Source organism: Piliocolobus tephrosceles, chromosome 6, assembly GCF_002776525.5.
Source record: "Piliocolobus tephrosceles isolate RC106 chromosome 6, ASM277652v3, whole genome shotgun sequence".
NCBI classification, from domain to species: Eukaryota; Metazoa; Chordata; class Mammalia; order Primates; family Cercopithecidae; genus Piliocolobus; species Piliocolobus tephrosceles.
In genome coordinates this window covers 17,811,294-17,830,901 of record NC_045439.1, presented here as the reverse complement: position 1 = coordinate 17,830,901, position 19,608 = coordinate 17,811,294, and the positions used below count along the sequence as shown (strand labels likewise).

At 39.7% G+C, this 19,608-nt stretch overlaps 1 protein-coding gene across 2 annotated transcripts in view; it reads right to left on the bottom strand.

Annotated features, from left to right (window-relative positions):
* EML5 (EMAP like 5) overlaps positions 1 to 19,608 on the bottom strand; it is a 198,622-nt gene that overhangs the window by 48,798 nt on the left and 130,216 nt on the right. For both annotated transcript variants that reach the window (XM_023205396.1, XM_026455498.1), the window contains exons 22-24: positions 3,374 to 3,526; positions 2,529 to 2,660; positions 1,089 to 1,177 (exon numbers count right to left, since the gene is read on the bottom strand). In XM_023205396.1, coding sequence (XP_023061164.1) covers positions 1,089 to 1,177; positions 2,529 to 2,660; positions 3,374 to 3,526 — 374 coding nt within the window. The remainder of the gene's footprint in view (positions 1 to 1,088; positions 1,178 to 2,528; positions 2,661 to 3,373; positions 3,527 to 19,608) is intronic.

The following is a 19,608-nucleotide window of genomic DNA, read 5'->3' as shown; positions in this document are numbered from 1 at the left end:
CCCCCCGGGTTTACGCCATTCTCCTGCCTCAGCCTCCGGAGTAGCTGGGACTACAGGCGCCCGCCACCTCGCCCGGCTAGTTTTTTGTATTTTTAGTAGAGACGGGGTTTCACTGTGTTAGCCAGGATGGTCTCGATCTCCTGACCTCGTGATCCACCCGTCTCGGCCTCCCAAAGTGCTGGGATTACAGGCTTGAGCCACCGCGCCCGGCGTAAATTTCTAATAATGCATTATAAGTATGTTTTCCAACTAACCCTTAGAAGAAATTTAGAACTTTTACTTATGGTCCCTCCCTTCATTAAGCCACTTTCATGTTAAATTTGTTAAGCTTCTCTTCCTATCAAGTTAAAAAAAAAAAAAAAAAAAGGGCTAATATTGTCAGGCACAAAATGCAACACGATTTTTCTTGTTTTGTTTTCTTTTTTTAAAAAAACAAAAAACAAAAACAGTAATCTGCCAACAAACATCTTAGACATATGGATTCCTAAGGACATGACAGATATGCAGTACTCCAATCTTAGATGACACGTCTTCTATTTGCTATTTCACGCTTCTTGTCTTTAGAGGAAAGTAACGGAGCATAGCTAGCCATACCAGTGATTTATTCCTTTTTTTTTTAATACAGGGTCTCACTGTGTTACTCATGCTGGAGTGTAGTGGCATGAACATGGCTCACTGCAGCCTCCACCTCCTAGGCTCAAGCAATCCTCCCACCTCAGCCTCCCAAGTAATTGGGACTATAGGCACATGCCACCATGCCCAACTAATTTTTTGTATTTTTCTGTAGAGATAGGGTTTCAACATGTTCTCCAGTCTGGTCTTGAACTCCTGAGCACAAGCAATCTGCCTGCCTTGACTTCCAAACTGTTGGGATTACAGGCATGAGCCACCATGCCCGCTGACTCCTTTTATTAATATAGTGTTTCTTCCTTCACCCATGTATTCTGACTCAATAAACTCAAGAATATCCATTATTTTAATAATTTGAGAACAGATTTCATGTGTAACTAAACGATAGAAAGTAGGTATCAGTTTTTTAGCCACTCTTATTCACATAAACAACACTACAAGCACCACTGTTGTCCTACCTCCACGCTGGGGATGGTTTGTTTTTTCCCTCTGGGAGCTTCAAAGAATAATTGTTCCTTAGCACCAGTGTTGACCTGTAAAAGCTTTCCTTAAAAAAAATTTTTAAAAATATTTACACATATAAAATACATATAAATACATATACCATCAGTATGATGTTTAAGTTTTATGGGAAAAAATCAGCTTAAATATAAAACCTATTTTCTGCTGCAGTCAACATATAGTAAGAGCATTTTATTTTTATAATTCCATATTATTATGTAACTAAATTCATAAGTGGTTTGATTTTTGTATATGTATATACATAAAAATGATTTCTTTGGTTATGCATATGTAAAAAATTCCTAGAAACAAATGTTAAAATATTTTTTAAAGTGTAAGTATCTGTTTAACTATATTTAGAAAAACTTTATGATGCTCAATTTATACAGCTGAATACATGAAACAATAACATCCTTAAAAAGAGAGCATTTAAAATACTTAACGTTTACCAAACATATTAAACTCAGTAACATGCCATGCATTCTGTTAAAATACAAAGATACTTATTAAGTTCTTTATGTTATATTATTATGACTCTTTTTAAAGAATATATTGCATTGCATATCAGACAATGAGAAAAATGACTTTAAAATCTTAATTAATCTTTCTTTTTAAAAATGTATTACATTTTTTTTAGGAATGGGGTCTCACTCTGTTGCCCAGGCTGGTCTCAAACCCCTGGGTCGAGCAGTCCTCCAGCCTTGGCCTCCCAAAGTACTGGGATTACAGGCATGAGACACCACACCTGGCCAACATTTCTATAGTCTATTTATATCACATTTATATAACAGAGATTAATACATCATCACAACACATTTTTTGCATAATATTTAAATTACTTTACAAATTAAACAACTAATCACTTACTGTACTATTATTTGAATGATATTAGGTGAAGTATTGAAAAGTGTAGGCTGGGTGCAGTGGCTCATGCCTATAATCCCAGAACTTTGGGATGCCAAGGTGGGAGGATTGCTTGAGTCCAGGAGTTCGGGACCAGCCTGGGCAATATAGTGAGACCCTGTCTCTACAAAAAATTTAAAAATTAGCCAGGCATGGTAGTGCATGCCTGCAGTCCCAGCTACTCAGGAGGCTGAGTTGGGAGGATCACTTAAGCCCAGGAGGTCGAGGTTGCAGTAAACTGTGATTGTACCACAGCACTGCAGCCTGGGTGACAGAGTGAGACCTGTCTCAAAAAAAGAAAAGAAAAAAGAAAAAGTCTCAACTCTATAGTGTTCATCTTCAGATGTAAAATAGTAAAAAATAATTTTGAGAATAATGGTTGTTTTCCCCAATTCTTCTAAACTCATCTGTTGAATCACTTTTTTGTTTCTCTAATATAGCTATACTAAATCAAATGAAACTTTTATCAAATATTAAGTTATTTAAAGTCTTACCTCTAATATCCCAATCAATATGGGTTATGTAACTGGTAGCTCCTTTGCATATTCCTACTCGTTTACTACTCATTACATTGTATATATCTATAAAGCTGTCATGGGATGCTACAGCAAGATATTTCCCAGAACCTATAATAGAAACATATTTGCTTGACATTTTCTATCTTTGGAAATGCTTTTTTACACTCTGCAACTAGAGTTAATTTTCCTTTTCTTTATGGAGGAATCTTAGTTGTTTCATAATAAGAAGACAGACGTGTCAAATGACAAATGATAACATTTTTCAAGTATATTAAACTTAACAAAATAATTTTTTAGTGTAACAAATTAGTTCAGTGGGAAGCAAATGTCAAAAACTATGCATGATGTAGTTTTGATACTTTGTATTTAAAAAGACTCCCTCTAAATTTAGAAAAAAATGGAACTAAACCAACATAAGTAAATTTTGCCTTAACATTAGTAATTGCTGCATTACAGTAAGTTTGTAGTAGAGAATGAATACATGGAAGTTAATGGAGTAAAATGAGTGCAATTTCAAAAGCATTAAGAATATAATGAAAACAGTTATCCAGCCCCTTTTATGTCACAGATGAGGAAACAAAAGCTCAGAGAAGCATCCTGGCTCAAGTCACACAGAAAATTCAGTAACAGAATTGGCACTAAGACAGATATTTGCACCAATCTAACAACAGGGCTTTTACCTCTTGCTACACTGCCTCCTCTAGTAAAAGAGTTAAGTTCTCAGATAATATAATATAATAAAAATTATACATGATACATTTAATCCCAAGTATCATGCCAGACCCAAGTTAATACGCAAATACAATTTCAATGGATCTTACCAGGTGAAAATCGAATATCTGAAATCATATCTTTTCTGTGATGAAAAGACACAAGATCCTCTAGAGTATCTGCATTTGCCATTAAGAAGCTTCCGTCGTTGAGACCTACGGCTAAAGCTTTACCATCAGGAGAAAAACAGCAACACCTCCCACCTGAAAGAGAAAGAGTGTATTAGGCAATTTCCCCCCCTTTTTTTAAAGTATGGGCCAGGTGTGGTGGCTCATGCCTATAATCCAAGCACTCTGGGGAGCTGAGGCAGGAGGACTGCCTGAGGCCAGGAGGTTAAGACCAGCCTGGGCAACATAGCAAGACCCCATCTCTACCAGCAGACAGAGTAGGGGAAGGGGCAAGGGGTAAACGACAAGGGGCAAGGGGGAAGAGAGAAGAGGGAAGGGAAGACAGGTATGTAAGTAAATAAATAAATAGACAGGCATGGTGGCACACACCTGTAGTCCTATTTACTCAGGAGGCTGAGGTGGGAGGACTGTTTGAGCCCAGGAGATTGAGGGTGCAGTGAGCTATGATTGCACCACTGCACTCCAGCCTGCGTTACAGAGTGAGACCTTGCCTCAAAAAAAAAAAAAAAAAAAAAGTATTTGCTAAAAGAATCTATTATTTCAAAAAGGTTGCCTCTTTATTATGGCCTCAAATCAATATTAAAAAAGAATCAAGAGATACAGATGAAAGTTTTCTATAGAAGTCAATGGTATGGAATTCTAAGCAGGAATGAAACTCACTTCTGAATACAGCAAAAGCAAGTACTGATATTTACCTTAAAAGAAATTAAGTTGATGAAAACTAATGAGATTTTAATTAACATAAAAAGCCAATGATATACGTGGAAGTTTTTTGCAGAGTAGGTTTTACCTTTGTAGCTCCTTTCCAAAAAAACAGAAATCTAAGAAATAAGTCATCTTTATAAAAATGATTTTTTTTTTTTTGAGATGGAATTTCCCTCTTGTTGCCTAGGCTGGAGTGCAGTGGTGTGATCTCAGCTCACTGCAACCTCCGACTCCTGGATTCAAGTGATTCTCCTGCCTCAGCCTCCCAAGTAGCTGGGATTACAGGCATGTGCCACCAGGCCTGGCTACTTTTGTATTTTTAGTAGAAATGGGGTTTCACCCTGTTGGTAAGGCTGGTCCCAAACTTCTCACCTCAGGTGAACCGCCTGCCTCCGACTCCCAAAGTGCTGGGATTACAGGCGTGAGCCACACTGCCTGGCCTATGAAACTATTTTTAAAAATCTGATAATAGGCCATTATTAACGGTAGCAAGATACATTTATCTATATAAGTTTCAGAACCATATATGAAATAATTTTATTATTAATGATAAAATTAATATCATTCATTAATGTCATTAGTGATGTTAACATTAATTAGTAAAACTAAGGGTTGGTGCTGCACTGATAAACACAAAAAAGACTTACCCTAACAGCAAGGGTTGCAGCAAACATATTCAAAAGCCCTAAGGATTTTGGTGTCTTGTATGAAATCTGATGAGGAAAGGATGGGGTATATATAGAATGAAAAGTTATAGAGTAAATTGAGAACAAGTAGTCATTTAATTATCAAGCACACATTGGAAATGAAGAAATCTAACATATGATTTCTCAGATTTGAGAGTCAAGAGATGATGGTGACCTGGAGCAGGGTGGTAGCAGTGGAGGTGATAAGATTTGGATATATTTCAAAGACAGAGCTGGTAGAACTTTGACCAACTGGCTGTGGGGTAAAAGGCATCAAGGGCATGGTTTTGCTTGAGTGGTGATGCCATTTACTGAGATGGGATAAACTGGAGGAGCAACCAATGCTTAGTTCTGTACAAATTAAGTTAAAGATGCCTATAAGAAGTTCAAGTGAAGACATGAAGAAGACAATTTAATATATGAATCCTTTTCAGGAGCTCAAGGGAGAAGAACAGACGAGATATAATATGGGACACAGTCGCACACAGATAGTAGTTACAACCATAAACTGGATAAGAGTTTGTTATTAATTGGTTGCCTCTCAGTTCCAAATCCAGCCTTCTGTTTCTTGCTACGTGATCCTGAAACTGGATGCTGTAGTATGTTTTCTCTTGCTAGTTGACTTGAATTTTGCCAGTAGATACACTGGAGGGACACTGCAAGGCCAAAGCACAAGGAAAAGACTTCTTCCCTCTTACCATGTGCTGGAGCTAGAGGGTCAACGGAGGGTCCATCCTTCCCCTCCATGAGGTTAATTCCTCATTAGTCCTATGGGTTGCAGCTGCTTGGAGTTGCTACTTCTGAGTTGCATACGAAAAATCTATTCAAACATTCTTACCTCCCTAAGCTTTTAGATTCATTCCTCTCCATCGGGTGTCAGCCCATGGGTGACACCCCTTAGAATCCTCTTTTATGCCTTTTAGTAGTTAACCACCTTTAATTAGTTAACAAGTCATATTAAATTTTCTGTTCAAATTACTGGGGGTAATTTCTGTCTCTTGACAGATAGAGAATTGGTACTGAAGTGGTCTCCGGAGAGAGACCATCAAAGATGGATTGGCTTAGTTATGCCTTTGGGCTTGAGCACAGTGCTGGGCCCTTACCAATGGGAAATGGAATGCTAACAACACAAGGTATACATTGGTATCACAATTAATCAAGTTATCTCCTGTTGTTGATATGATAAAGTGTCTACTGAGGTAAGTGTCTACTGAGCTAAGCACCTTGGGAGCCCATAAGGCTGCTGCCCTTAGCATTACCATAGTGATGATGATAAGGACTGTGGTGTGCCATAGATTTTACTGACAGTGTGGAACATTTACAGAAAGAAGTAAAACTCAGGTCCTTAAACTATGAGCATGAGTTGTGGTCTCAGTAGAGAATGCTTCCATGGCAAGTCTAAAACAATCTCTGGCATCTTAAATCCACAGGACTGATATTACTAAACATTAAACACAAATTTAATCGTGTGAGTTGCAAATTTACAATGTCAATTGAATTGACAGCCTCGCCAAGTTCTTTATGTGAAAGTTAAGGCACTCTGAAACTTGGAATGCGGATATCTGGTTGGACCTAAATAAAGCTGAGAAACTCAAACTTCTGTTATTCTGAGTCTCACTTTCCAGTACAAATAGCTTGCTTTCCCTGTGTCTGAGAAGGCTGACCTTCTGGGGCAGTTGCCCTGCAGGGAAATGCTCATCTTTCTGAAGAATTACCACAACCCCTCCTTTGCTGTCACTACTCATAGCGTGGGTCAAACTGCAGCATACTCTAGGACAGAGATCAGCAAACATTTTCTTAAATAACAAAATAGTAAATATTTTCAACTTTGTGTGCCATATGGTCTCTGTCACAAATACTAAGCTCTGCTATCATAGTGTGAAAGCAGCCCTAGATGATACATAAATGAATGAGTATGGCTGTGATCCAATAAAACTTTATTTACAAAATCAGGAGGTGGGCTGGCTTTGACCCATGGGCTGACACCTCATGGAGAGGAATGAACCTAAAAGCTCAGGGAGGTAAGAATGTTTGAGTAGATTTTTCATATGCAACCTGCACATCCATCCCCCAACTACATCCCCCAAGAAAGTCTAGACTATAGTCCCTTCACTAATGCATTGAAAAATATATTAAGGGCAGCATCTGCATCTCAAAAAGCTCTATGACTGTTCTCATACATAAGTCAGCAATGACCATAGTACAAGTTTGTCCAACCTGCGGCCCATGGATGGCATGCAGACCAGGATGGCTTTGAATATGACTCAACACAAATCCATAAGCTTTCTTAAAACATCATGAGCTTTTTTTGCGATTTTAAAAAACTCATCAGCTATCATTAGTGTTAGTGTATTTTATGTGTGGCCCAAGACAATTCTTCTTCCAATGTGGCCCAGAGAAGCCAAAAGATTGGATACCCCTGCCACAGGAGATGTTGCCACTGAGCCAGCCTCCCTGATTTAACAGAGATAATCATGGAGAATCAGAGGCCAAGTAGCAGCATTTAACCAACCCACCTCTGGATTGTAAAGGTAGATGCTTTTACAGAAAAAGACAGCAGGAATGTACTGATAATCACAATGTTTTAGCCTGTGGAGATTTCTGTTGGTGGCTAATGAATCACATTTATTTAGGAATGAAGTAGATGCGTAGGCTACTAGATGAATGTTTGATTTGTATAATAGAGAAACCTCCATACCTGGTGACTAGAAACCTGACTCAAATTAAATCACCATAATGAGAATCACAGATTCTCAGTTTTCACACCTAAGCCAATTCATATACTCAGAGCCCCTTGACTGAAGAAAAGGCCAGCCAATGAGGAAGGACCCTGTAGCACTACCACAAGTATATAATATCTTTCTTTGAGGACTCTGTAGCCACTTACTATTATAGAATGACTGTGAACTGGGGAAATTGAAATACTCACATTTTCAAGGATTACTAGACACTAGACATAGGCTCTAAATTATAATTCTTGGGAACACAAAATGTTGCTGCTGTATACCAGTCAAAATGGGAGCTTATGGTGATCTTAAGCCAAGTTTGAATCACAGTAGGCCAAGATGGTTTGTGGAACGCATCCAATTCCTGAATTAAAATAGGTATATGTGGCAACTGGTAGACTCCTCCACATTGGCGCTACAATCCATGTGGTAAGAGTCATTACAATAAGAACTAAGTGAAAACCCCTGGAAATTCTCCTCCCTTTCAAGGCAATAAACCAGAAACAAAACCTCAAGCCTGAGAATCACAAAAATCAGTAATACCACCACAGACTTGAAATGTGCAGGAGTCTGAATACCTACCACATTACCATGTAAACTTGCCTGTTGGGTCTATGCTGAAATCAGACGAATTTTAGTTAATAACTGTGGATAATAATCAGATGGTGACTCCAATTGAAAGCTGTTCTTCTAAATGTAGTATCTTCCCTGGAACAAATCAATACAGCCCCTAGCATTTGTTGTGCAGCTACTGCCCTGGTTGTTTTTTTCTCCATGTCAATTTGTAAGGATCAGTAGATGCTATTTGTCTTTACCGGGCTTATACCTGAGTACACCTTCAAAGCCTTGCCTCAGGACTATTTTCAACTCTCTGTTCTCTGCCATAATACCATCCACAGATATCCTTGACATTCCACACACCATTTATATGGCCCACTACATTGATGACATTATGCTGAGTGGATTGCCGAACAGGCAGCAACAAGTACTTTAGAAACCTTAGTAAGATATGTGAATCAAGAGAGTGGCAGATAATCCCCTACAAAAATTCAGGGATCTGCCACCTCAGTGGAGTTTCTAGGTGTCCAATGATCTGATGTATGTCAAGATATTCCATCCCATGTGAAAGATAAGTCACTGTACCTGCCATTGCCTACTGTGAACAAAATGAGCAAAATGCTTGGTAGGTCTTTTGAAAGCAACATATACCACATTGAGTGGCTGCTTCTACCCATCTATCAAGTCACTTACAAGGCTTCCAGCTTCCAGTGAAGACTAGAGCAAAATAAGGCAAGCTAATCTTCCACTTGGACCTATGATCCAGCAGATCCAATAATACTCAAAGTGTGTACGGTAAATACCAATGCTCTATGGATCCTCTAGAAGCTACCAAAGGAGAATCATACTGCAGAACTGTAGGACTTAAGAGCAAATCTATGTCCTCTTTATAGATAATTATTTTCCTTTTGAGAATCAGCTTCTTGCTTGCTACCAGCCCTTATTAGAGAGGAAATGCCTAACTACAGGGTATCAGGTAACTATGTGTCCTGAGCTTCCTATCATGAACTGAAAGTTACATGACTAACCAAGCCAGAGATTGGGTGTGCACAGCAGCAATGCATCAAATGGAAAAGACCAAACTTGAAAGATCTGGAAGTTACAAGTAATTTACATGAACGGGTGCCTCAAAATTCTTTAAAAAATTCTTGCTGCAATGCCTCTTTCCTCTCTCGGTCTATATCTGTGGCCTCATGAGTGTTCCTTATTATCAGTTCACTGAGGAAGAAAAAATTGTGAGTCAGACTTAAGTTTCTATTGATATGTTGGTACCTACTTGAAAGTATTACAGCCCCACTCAGGAGTGACCCACCAAAAAGCAGCATTGTAGGTAAAATCTCCCAGTGGGCAGTGCTTCAAGCAGTCTATTTGGTTTTCCACTTTGAAGTGAGAGATGATCGCACGTACAGATTTACACTGGTTCATTAGTAATGATAGGGACTTGATAGGGACTTCGAAGAAACAGGAATAAAATATTGGAGGCTAGAAAATAGATGTGTGGATGCAATTCTCAGGGGACAGGCTATGAAGATTTTGTGTCCTAGAAAATACTCATCGAAGTATCCAATACAGAGGAGGCTCTCAATAATCAGATGAACAAAACGATACTCTCTGAGGATATCAGTCAGCCTCTTTTCCTAGCTACCTAGCACTTGCCCAGTGGGCTCTCAATGGTGGCAAGGGCAGAGTCTATGACTGGGCTCAAAAATGTGGACTTCATGGCAAGGCTGATCTTGCTGTCACTACTGCTAAGTGTCTAACCTATTAACAGAAGAGACCAATGGAATCTCTGATATGACACCATTCCCCCAGGGAGACCACCCAGCTAACTGATGGGATGCTAGTTACACTGGACCTCTTCCATTATGGAGGAGACAAAGATTTACACTCAGTAGAATAGACATGAATTCTGGATTACTTTCCCTGCTCATAATGTTTCTACTAGCATCATCATCCATGGACACACAGGATGCCTTAACTATCATCATAGAATTCACACTTCTGACAAAGAAATTCACTTCATAGCAAAGAATGTGTAGCATTAGGCTTGTGCCCATGGAATTAACTGGCTTTATCACATACCCCCATTTCCCAAAGAAAGCTGCTGATAGAATGGCTAACTGAAGACTTATATATGGCACCATTTGGGAAACAACACCTCAAAAGACTAGGTATCTGTTTTACAGGGTGCAGTATAAGCTCTGAATCATAAACCATTATACAGCGCTGTCTACCTCACAGTCAGAATTCAGGGGTCTGGAAATCAAAAGGTGAAACTGAGAGTGGCCCTTCTCACTATTATATCTAATAATCAATTTGCACAATTTCGTTTTGCATCCTGGTAACTCTGAACCCTATTGATTCAGAGCATTAGCTCCCAAGAGCAGGGGGAATGCTTCTACTAGGGGACAGAACAATAGTTCCATTGTATTGGAAGGTGAGACTGCCACCTAGCCATGGGGAGCTCCTTATGTCACTAAACCCACAGGAAAAGAATGAAGTTATTACTCTTCTGGCTGGTGTGACTGATCCCGATTACAAAGTGGAATTGAGTTGCTGCTACATAATGAAAGCAAAGAGGGCTATGTCTGGAACCAAGAGGATTTGCTGCGATACCTCTTAGTCCCTCCATGACCAATGGTAAAGCTTAATGGAAAATGACAGCAACCAGGGGAAAAGGGGCATTTCTTCAGATGCTTCAGTAATGAAGGTTTGGGTTATCCCACTGGTTACATCATCACAACCACCTGGGGTTGTGGCTAAGGACAAGAACAATATGGAATGGTTAGCGCAAGAAAAAAGTCATAGATATTAACTATAGCCTTATGACCAGTTGTAGAAATAAAGACTATACTAACTTTGCATAAGTGTTATATGTATATCGTTATTTGTGTATATTAACTATTTTACTTTTCTCTCCTTTTTCTCCTTAATATTTTACACGAGTTTGTTGGAGGTTAACTTTAAATTTTGTGTAAAAGAATATAAGACCATGACTAAATTTGAGAATAATTGATATAGTCAGCAATGTATACAATGACTGTTGGAACTGTATGTCTTCTCGCTTTAGGGGTAAGAACTACTTCACTTGTACCAAGGGTAGCTGCATCTCTTGGGTAGAAACATAAGGTTAGTTCTGTGATTGTACTGAAGTTCAAATGTATGTATAAAGGTTCTTGTGGATGCTGACTAGCCAGAGGGGAAGACTGTGCTGGTTATTAATTTACTGCATCTCACTTCCAAATCCACCACTTTGGGCCTCACAGACTTTTTTACTAGCTTGCCAGTAGAGGGAGCTGGAAAGACACTACAAGGACAAAACAGAAGTGACTCCCTTGTTCCAGTGTGCTGTTTTACCAACAGAGCCAGGGCACTGGCATGAAGAGGACCTGATAGCATTCACCACAGTGGCAGCCTCAACTGCCTCTTCCAACAAGTTTCTCCACCATCACTGTAATGGCTCTAATGATTGAGCAGCAGTTTGCAGACTTCAGTAAGATTCTCTGGCAGTAGTCCTCACAGTTCAATGACTTTTGCCCTAGTTTAAGCTCTTCACCAAGCAGTGGTTCTGACCATTCAGCTCTGGCCTGCTGCCTCTGGCAAGCTTCTCCTTCACCAAGTGACTGCTCTCACTGTTCCACTGAGGGCTGCACCCTCTGGCAAGCTTTTTTGCCACAAGCTCACTGAATGTTCTGGTGGCAGTTGAGTTTAAGCAAAGATTAACATAGTAAGTATCCTTTTAAATTCATAGTTGAGATCATTGAAAAATAAGAAAAATATTCTAGTTACCAACAATAAAAGGGGAGCAGAAAACCAGAGTAAAAAAGCCACATTTGGAAGGGGAGGGGCCAAGAAGGCCAACTAGAAACAGTTGTGATCAGAGGCTCCCACCGAGAAGACTGAAAACGGCAAGTGAATCCTACACCAGCAACTGAGGTATCCAGGTCCTCTCACTAAGACTGACGAGGTGGTCGGCATGACCCATGCAGAGTGAGGAAAAGCAGGGTGCAGCCACAGCCCACCCGGGAGCCATGATAGCCCACCTGGGAGCTGCATGGGACAAGGGGAGCTCCCACTCCCAGCCAAGAGAGGCAGTGAGTGATTGTGTTATCCCACATGGGAAACCACACTTTTTCCACGGATCTGTGCAACCTGTGAATCAGGAGATCCCCCTTGTGAGCCCACGCCACCAGTTCCTTGAGTCCCAAGCACAAAGCTGCACAGATTCTCAGTGGCCACTTAGCTAGAGACTGTCTAAGACTACTAAGTTCCTGGGGCAGGGGGCGGCCGTCATGACTTTGGCTGCCTGCTGCCTCAGAAGGCTGAGCTCCCTGGGGGAGGGCAGCAGACATCACTGCAGCTCCAGTCTGCCATTTCTCCTCTGCGGGTGCCTGGGAAAATGGTCAGTTTAGACCCAGGAGGAATTCACCACAGTGCAGCACAGAGGCTGTGGCAGATGGTGGCCAGATTGCCTCTTTAGGTCGGACCCTGACCATACTCCCTCACTGGGTGGGGCCTCCCTGCAGGAATTTCAGCAACTCCAGCCAGAAGTTTGCAGACAGAACTCTAGTCTCCCAGGGACTGAGCTGAGCACCGTGGTCTCCATGGATCAGCAGACTTAGTCTTTCCCTCTGCCAACTGTGAGGAATCTGGGCAGTCAGGATGAATGGGATTCCCCCCAGTGTAATGCACCCCCTCTGCCAAGGGGTAGTCAGAGTGCTTTCATTAAGTGGGTCCTGGATCTTGTGCCTCCTGACTGGGGGAGACCACCCCAACGGGGTTGCTAGACACCTTATACAGGGGTGTTCCCACTGGTATCAGTTCAGTGACCCTCTGGGTCAAAGATCCCAGGGCAAGGAGCAGGCAGCTACCTTTACTGTTTTGCAACCTCCACTGATGACACCTCCAGGTGTGGAGGGACCCAGGCAAAGAAGGTCTGGAGTGGACCTCCAGCAAACCTCAACTGGAAGAGCAAGAGGAGCCTGACTGTTAAAAGAAAAACACGCCAGGCATAGTGGCTCATGCCTGTAATTCCAGCACTTTTGGGAGGCCGAGGCAGCCTCGGCCTGGATCATGAGGTCAGGAGTTCAAGACCAGCCTGGCCAAGATGGTGAAACCCTGTCTCTACTAAAAATACCAAAAAATTAGCTGGGTGTAGTGGCAGGTGCCTATAATCCCGGCTACTTGGGAGGCTGAGGCAGAGAATTGCTTGAACCCAGGAGGTAGAGGTTGCAGTGTGCCAAGATCATGCCACTGCACTCCAGCCTGAGTGACAGAGCAAGACTCTGTCTCAAAAAAAAAAAAAAAAAAAAAGAAAGAAAAAAAAACAGCAACAACAAGAGCATCGACAAAAAAAGCCCCTACAAAAACCCCATCCAAAGGTCAGCAGCCTCAAAGATTGAAGCTAGATAAACTAACAAAGGTGAGACAGAATCAAAGAACAAAATGCTGAAAAAAAGCCAGAGTGCCTCTTCTCCTCCAAATTAACACAACACCTCTCCAGCAAGGGCACAGAACTGGGCAAAGGCTGAGATGGATGAACTGACAGAAGTAGGCTTCAGAAGGTGGGTAATAATGAATTTTGCTGAGCTAAAGGAACATGTTCTAACCCAATGCAAAGAAGCTAAGAACCATGATAAAACATTACAGGAGCTGTTAACCAGAATAACCAGTTTAGAGAGGAACATAAATGACCTGATGGAGCTGAAAAACACAACCAAGAATGTTACAATGCAACCACAAGTATCAATAACTGAACAGACCAAGCAGAGGAAAGAATTTCAGAGCTTGAAGACTATCTTGCTGAAATAAGACATACGTACAAGATTAGAGAAAAAAAAAAAAAAAAAAAAGAAGGAAAAAGAATGAGCAAAACCTCTGAGAACTATGGGATTATGTAGAAAGACTGAACCTATGACTGACTGGGGCACCCGAATAGAACAAAGTTGTAAAACATACTTCAGGATATCATCCAGGAGAACTTCTCCAACCTAACAAGACAGGCCAAAACTCAAATTCAGGAAATCCAGAGAACCCCAGTAAGATACTCCATAAGAAGATCAACCCCAAGATACATAATCATCAGATTCTCCAAGGTCAAAATGAAGGAAAAAAATGTTAAGGGCAGCCAGAGATAAAAGTCAGGTCACCTACAAAGGGGAGCCCATCACTAACAGCGGACCTCTCAGCAGAAGCCCTACAAGCCAGGAGAGACTGGGGGCCAATATTCAACATTCCTAAAGAATTTCCAACTCAGAATTTCATATCCAGCCAAACCAAGCCTCATAAGTGAAGGAGAAATAAAATCCTTTTCAGACAAGCAAATGTTGAGGGAATTGGTCACCACCAGGCGTGCCTTGCAAGAACTTCTGAAGGAAGCACTAAATATGGAAAGGAAAAAGTGTTACCAGCCACTGCAAAAACACACTGAAGTACAAAAATCAATGGCACTATGAAGCAACTACACTAAGTGTGCAAAATAACCAGCTAGCATCACAATGACAGGATCAAATTCACACATAACAATATTAACCTTAAATGTAAATCAGCTAAATGCCCCTAATTAAAAGACAGGGAATGGCATGCTGGATAAAGAGTCACGACCCATTGGTGTGCTATATTCAAGAGACTTATCTCATGTGTAAAGACACATACAGGCTCAAAATAAAGGGATGGAGGAAAATTTACCAAGCAAATGGAAAGCAGGAAAAAGCAGGGAGTGCAATCCTAGTTTCTAACAAAACAGATTTTAAACCAACAAAGATCAAAAAAGACAAAGATGGGCATTATATAATGGAGATGAAATCAATTCAACAAGTAAAGCTAACTATCCTAAATATACATGCACCCAGTACAGGAGCACCTAGATTCATAAAACAAGTTCTTAGAGACCTACGAAGAGACAACTTAGACTCCCACATAACAGTGTGAGACTTTAACATCCCACTGTCAACATTAGATCATCAAGACAGAAAATTAACAAAGATATTCAGGACTTGAACTCAGCTCTGGATCAAGTGGACCCATGAAACTACCATTGACATTCTTCACAGAACTAGAAAAAAACTACTTTAGAATTCATATGGAACCAAAAAAGAGCCCGTAAAGCCAAGACAATGCTAAGCCATAAGAACAAAGCTGGAGGCATCATAATAACCCAATTTCAAACCATACTACAAGGCTACAGTAACCAAAACAGCAGGATACTAGTACAAAAACAGACACACAGACCAAGGGAATAGAATAGAGATCTCAGAAATAAGACCACATATCTATGACCGTTTGATCTTTGACAAACCTGACAAAAACAAGCAATGGGGAAAGGATTTTCTATTTATTTATTTGTTTGTTTGTATTTTTTCTGAGACAGAGTCTTGCTCTGTCTCTCAGGATGGAGTGCAGTGGCATGATCTCAGCTCACTGCAACCTTCACCTCCTGGGTTCAAGCAATTTTCTTGCCTAAGCCTCCCAAGTAGCTAGGACTACAGGCACACACCACCACACCTGGCTAATTTTTGTATTTTTAGTAGATACAGGGTCTCACCATATTGGTCAGACTGGTCTCAGACTCCTGAGCTCACGCAATCTGCCCACCTTGGCCACCCAAAGTGCTAGGATTACAGGCATGAGTCACCACACTGGCCAGATTTCCTATTTAATAAATGGTGCTGGGAAAACTGGCTAGCCACATGCATAAAACTGAAACTGGACCCCTTCCTTACACCTTATACAAAAATTAACTCAAGATGGACTAAAGACTTAAATGTAAAACCCAAAACTATAAAAACCCTAGAAGAAAATCTAGGCAATACCATTCAGGACACAGGTACAGGCAAAGATTTAATAATGAAAATGTCAAAAGCCATTGCAACAAAAGCAAAAATTGACAAATGGGATCTAATTAAAATAAAGAGCTTCATCACAGCAAAAGAAACTATCATCAGAATGATGAGGCAACCTACAGAATGGGAGAAAATTTTTTGCAATCTGTCCATCTGACAAAGGTCTAATATCTAGAATTTACAAGGAACTTAAAACAAATTCCAAGAAATAATCCCATTAAAAGGTGGGCAAAGGACATGAGCAGATAGTTCTCAAAAGAAGACATTTATGCAGCCGAGAAACATTAAAAAAAGCTCAACATCGCTGATCACTAGAGAAATGCAAATCAAAACCACATTGAGATACCATCTCACACCAGTCAGAATGGTGATGATTAAATAGTCAAGAAACAACAGATGCTGCTAAGGCTGTGGAGAAATAGAACACTTTTACTCTGTTGGTGGGAATGTAAATTAGCTCAAACGTTGTGGAAGACAGTGTGGTGATTCCTCAAAGACCTAGAACCAGAAACACCATTTGACCCAGCAATGTCATCACTGAGTATATACACAAAGGAATAGAAATCATTCTATTACAAAGATACTTGCACACATACGTTCACTGCAGCACTATTCACAATAACAAAGACATGGAATCAACTCAAATGCCCACCAATGATAGACTGGAAAAAGAAAATGTGGTATATATACACCATGGAATACTATGCAGCCATAAAAAGTAACAAGATCATGTCCTTTATGGGGACATGGATGGAGCTGGAAGCTATTATCCTCAGCAAACTAACACAGGAACAGAAAACCAAATACTGCATGTTCTCCTTTATAAGTGGGAGCTGAACAATAAGAACATAAGGATACAGGGAGAGGAACACACACTGGGGCCTGTTGGGGGGCAGGGGGGCAGGAGAGCATTGGGATAAACAGCTAATGCACATGGAGCTTAGTATCTAGGTGATGGGTTGACAGGTGCAACAAGCCATCATGGCACATGTTTTCCTATGTGAGAAACCTGCACATCCTGCACATGTATCCCAGAACTTAAAATAACGTAAAATAAAAAAATTTTTTAAAGCCACATCTGTCCTAACAGTATAGGAGACTAGTCTTGCACCTGAACCTCCTAGACAAAACTGGAATTCATGAAGGGACGTACATTAATTGTACTCGTAATTACAGTACTAGCTTTCAAATTTTTGTGTTAATTTTCGGTTCCAAAATACTCAGAGTGATAATCTAATACCATTATTTCCAAATTTTAAAAAAATGTTATCTCCGAATCATTAGCATCCAGAGTAAACATGGGTTATATAGTTTTTTGAAAAATTTTCTTCCCTCAAGTTTCACAGAGATAATAATGGTCAACTAAGCAAAATTGATACTGTGAGAAGAATTCTTACTCTAGTTTGAAGACTTTTTGAACACTGGAATATGAACACAGTATTGGTTTCCTAGAGGCTGTAACAAATTACCACAAACTCTGTGTCCTAAAACAACAGAAATTCATTCTCTCACAGTTCTGGAGACTAAAAATCTGAAATCAAAATGTTGGCAGAGCTATGCTCTGTTGTGAAAGTTCTTGGGAATAATCCTTCCCTGTTCTCTCTAGCCTCTGGTGGTTGTAGCAATCCTTGGTGCTCCTTGGTTTATAGGTACATCACTCCAATCCTCTGCTTCCATCATCATGCTGCATTCTCCCAGTGTGTCTGTGTCCCTGTATCTTCACATGGCCTTCTTATAAGGACATCAGTCATTGGATTTAGAGCCCAACCAAATCTGGTATGCCTTTGCCTTAAGCTGATTATATCTGCTAAGACTCTATTTTTAAATGAGGACACATTCACAAGTACTGGGGGGTTAGAACTTCAACATATTTTTTCAGGGGGACACAACTCAACTCACAACAAATACAATAGTAATGAATTATAACTTCCTTCTACAAATCATAAATCTAAAGACAATGTAACCTGGAAATGTTTTCTTTAAAATAAATATTATATGGGTGCAGCACACTAACATGGCACAAGTATACATATGTGACAAACCTGCACATTATGCAAATGTACCTTAGAACTTAAAGTATAATAAAAAATAAAAATAAAAAAATAAAATAAATATTATAGCTTGCTATCAAAAAAGGGGTTATAGCCAGGCATGGTGGCTCATACTTGTAATCTCAGCATTTTGGGAGGCCGAGGTGGGCGAATCACTTGAGGTCAGGAGTTCAAGACCAGCCTGGCCAACATGGTGAAACCTCGTGTCACTAAACATACAAAAATAAGCCGGCTGTGGTGGTGCACGCCTGTAGTCCCTGTTACTCGGGAGACTGAGGCAGGAGAATCGCTTGAACTCGAGAGGTGGAGGATGCATTGAACCAAAATCACGCCACTGCACTCCAGCCTGGGTGATAGAGCAAGACTCCATCTCAAAGAATAAAAATAAAAAATAAAAAAATAAAGGTGCTATAGTCCCTACAAAAAAAAAGTTTTTCAAAAAAAAGTCCTCGAAGCCATCAAACAAGAGATAGTATTATCTGATGATAAAAGAGTCACAGGAAATTTAGAACTGGATTATACTTATTTTTTCACCATTACTCTGATTAGTGTATAGAGTAGGGTATAGTATAGTGTAGCATATAGTAAGGGCCTTTTAGGTCAATGGAAAAATTTGCTTAAAATTAATTACTTTTCAACTCAATAATAATACCATTAATAAACTTTGCTCTTCAAGGTTGCTTTAAAAGAAACATCAATTATTTTATTTCAGTGTTTTATGCGGAAACTTTCTTCATTTTTTACCTTGAGCTAGCCTGGGCAACATGGTAAAATCTCATGTTTACATAAAATACAAAAATTAGCTAGTAAAAAATTATTGGTAATAATTTATCAATAATTAAGGTACTGCACAGCTATACTTACATTGTTATGATTTTGTCTTTTTATATTTCAATATACTAACTAATATATTTAGTTTCACTAATTTTTACTTTTTTTTTGACTCATTAATATCTTAAGAAATAAAATACAGATACTTAATTACATGCAATTTTTTTTGGCAAAAACTCTCCAAACAGCATATTGTCATTTTCTTCTAGTATTACAACCATATCTCAAGAGAAAAAAAGAGAAACGTATTTTTAAAAACGTGTCTGGCAATAAAGACTTTACAAAAGAAGCTTATCTATCCTGGCCTGGGTTCTCCATAGAGGAGGAAAAATCATACTTGAGAATTCACAAACACAGGGTGGCTTTCACAAACCTTAGATTCAAATTTATACTGATTACATGATTTACGTAATCCCAGTTAAATAAATTTTCAGTGGTTCTCGATGGTAGCACACAAGACACCTGAAGAGAGAAACAAATAATCTCTACAGAAGCACACACCCTCGATCCAGACATCATGGGATTCCCATAGGTAAAGTCCAATCAAACATGAACTTACAATACAAATTTAAAATGCACAAGAAGGTGGACCACTAGGAGGGAGAAAGCAGAAAAAACAAACAAACAAACAAGAAAACATCCAAAAGAATGGGAAGAAAAACACGGCATAATGAGATCCTTGGAGATAATTAGATTTTATATTCTTTATCTGAAATGGGTAGTTAAGATTAAAGATAGAAAGGAGTAAATCTAAAATAT